The sequence below is a fragment of the Penaeus monodon genome, chromosome 20 (assembly GCF_015228065.2).
Source record: "Penaeus monodon isolate SGIC_2016 chromosome 20, NSTDA_Pmon_1, whole genome shotgun sequence".
Taxonomy (NCBI): domain Eukaryota; kingdom Metazoa; phylum Arthropoda; class Malacostraca; order Decapoda; family Penaeidae; genus Penaeus; species Penaeus monodon.
Window position 1 is genome coordinate 1179134 of NC_051405.1, and position 751 is coordinate 1179884.

The 751-nt window shown below is 43.9% G+C and overlaps 1 protein-coding gene across 1 annotated transcript in view; it reads left to right on the top strand.

Annotated features, from left to right (window-relative positions):
- LOC119585532 overlaps window positions 1-751 on the top strand; it is a 24411-nt gene that overhangs the window by 18317 nt on the left and 5343 nt on the right. The window contains exon 10 of the mRNA XM_037934157.1: window positions 440-581. Within this exon, the coding sequence (XP_037790085.1) occupies window positions 440-581 (142 nt within the window). The remainder of the gene's footprint in view (window positions 1-439; window positions 582-751) is intronic.

Below are 751 nucleotides of genomic sequence, written 5' to 3' on the forward strand. Positions count from 1 at the left end.
AAAAAAACACATTCCTTTTATGTAAAATGTATAGCGAATATAAATGTCATTTTTATGTGATCCTCAGGACCCCCTAGGGTCCGTGGACCCGGGTTTCAGGGGGTCCTAGGGTCCTAGGATTTCATGGTGCCAGTTAAGAACCCCTGGACTAGACCTTAGAAGCGTGGGAAAATAAAGCCAAGAGCCTGGCACATTACTTGATGTTTCATAGCCATTAAAAAGTTAGGAGTTTGCGCGGAAATATAAAAAGGGAAATCACTCACACATTGGGCTGTGTTACTTTCCTAATGTTTTTGCGCCGACTGGATATGCAATTAGTCTAGAATCTGGGTAAAAAAAAATGGCTCGTACGACGTACTGGTTTGGTTCTGGTGCTTCTTTTTCTGTGAGACTAGTTTCGAATCCTTGCCAGGGAGGGTATATTAATTTCTGTACCCAGACTGACATCGAGATTGAGTTCCCGGACCTCTGGGCGCAGCTCAAGGTCACGGGCACGCTGGTCAAGGGCAAGGACTCGCACGTGGACCTTGTGGTGGCCGCGCCGACCACCAAACACATCCTGGAAGGTCGACTTCTATTCAGTGAGTCATTTGGGTTTCCTGCTAAAATGAATAAATAAATAAATGGACGGATGTGTAAATGAAATGCCACGAATTCACCTGACATTTTTTGACATTTCGAACCTTGAAAAATGAAGTTCAAACACAATAGAGTTCCCAAAGCTTTATTTTGAGCCTAGGCTGCAATTGTA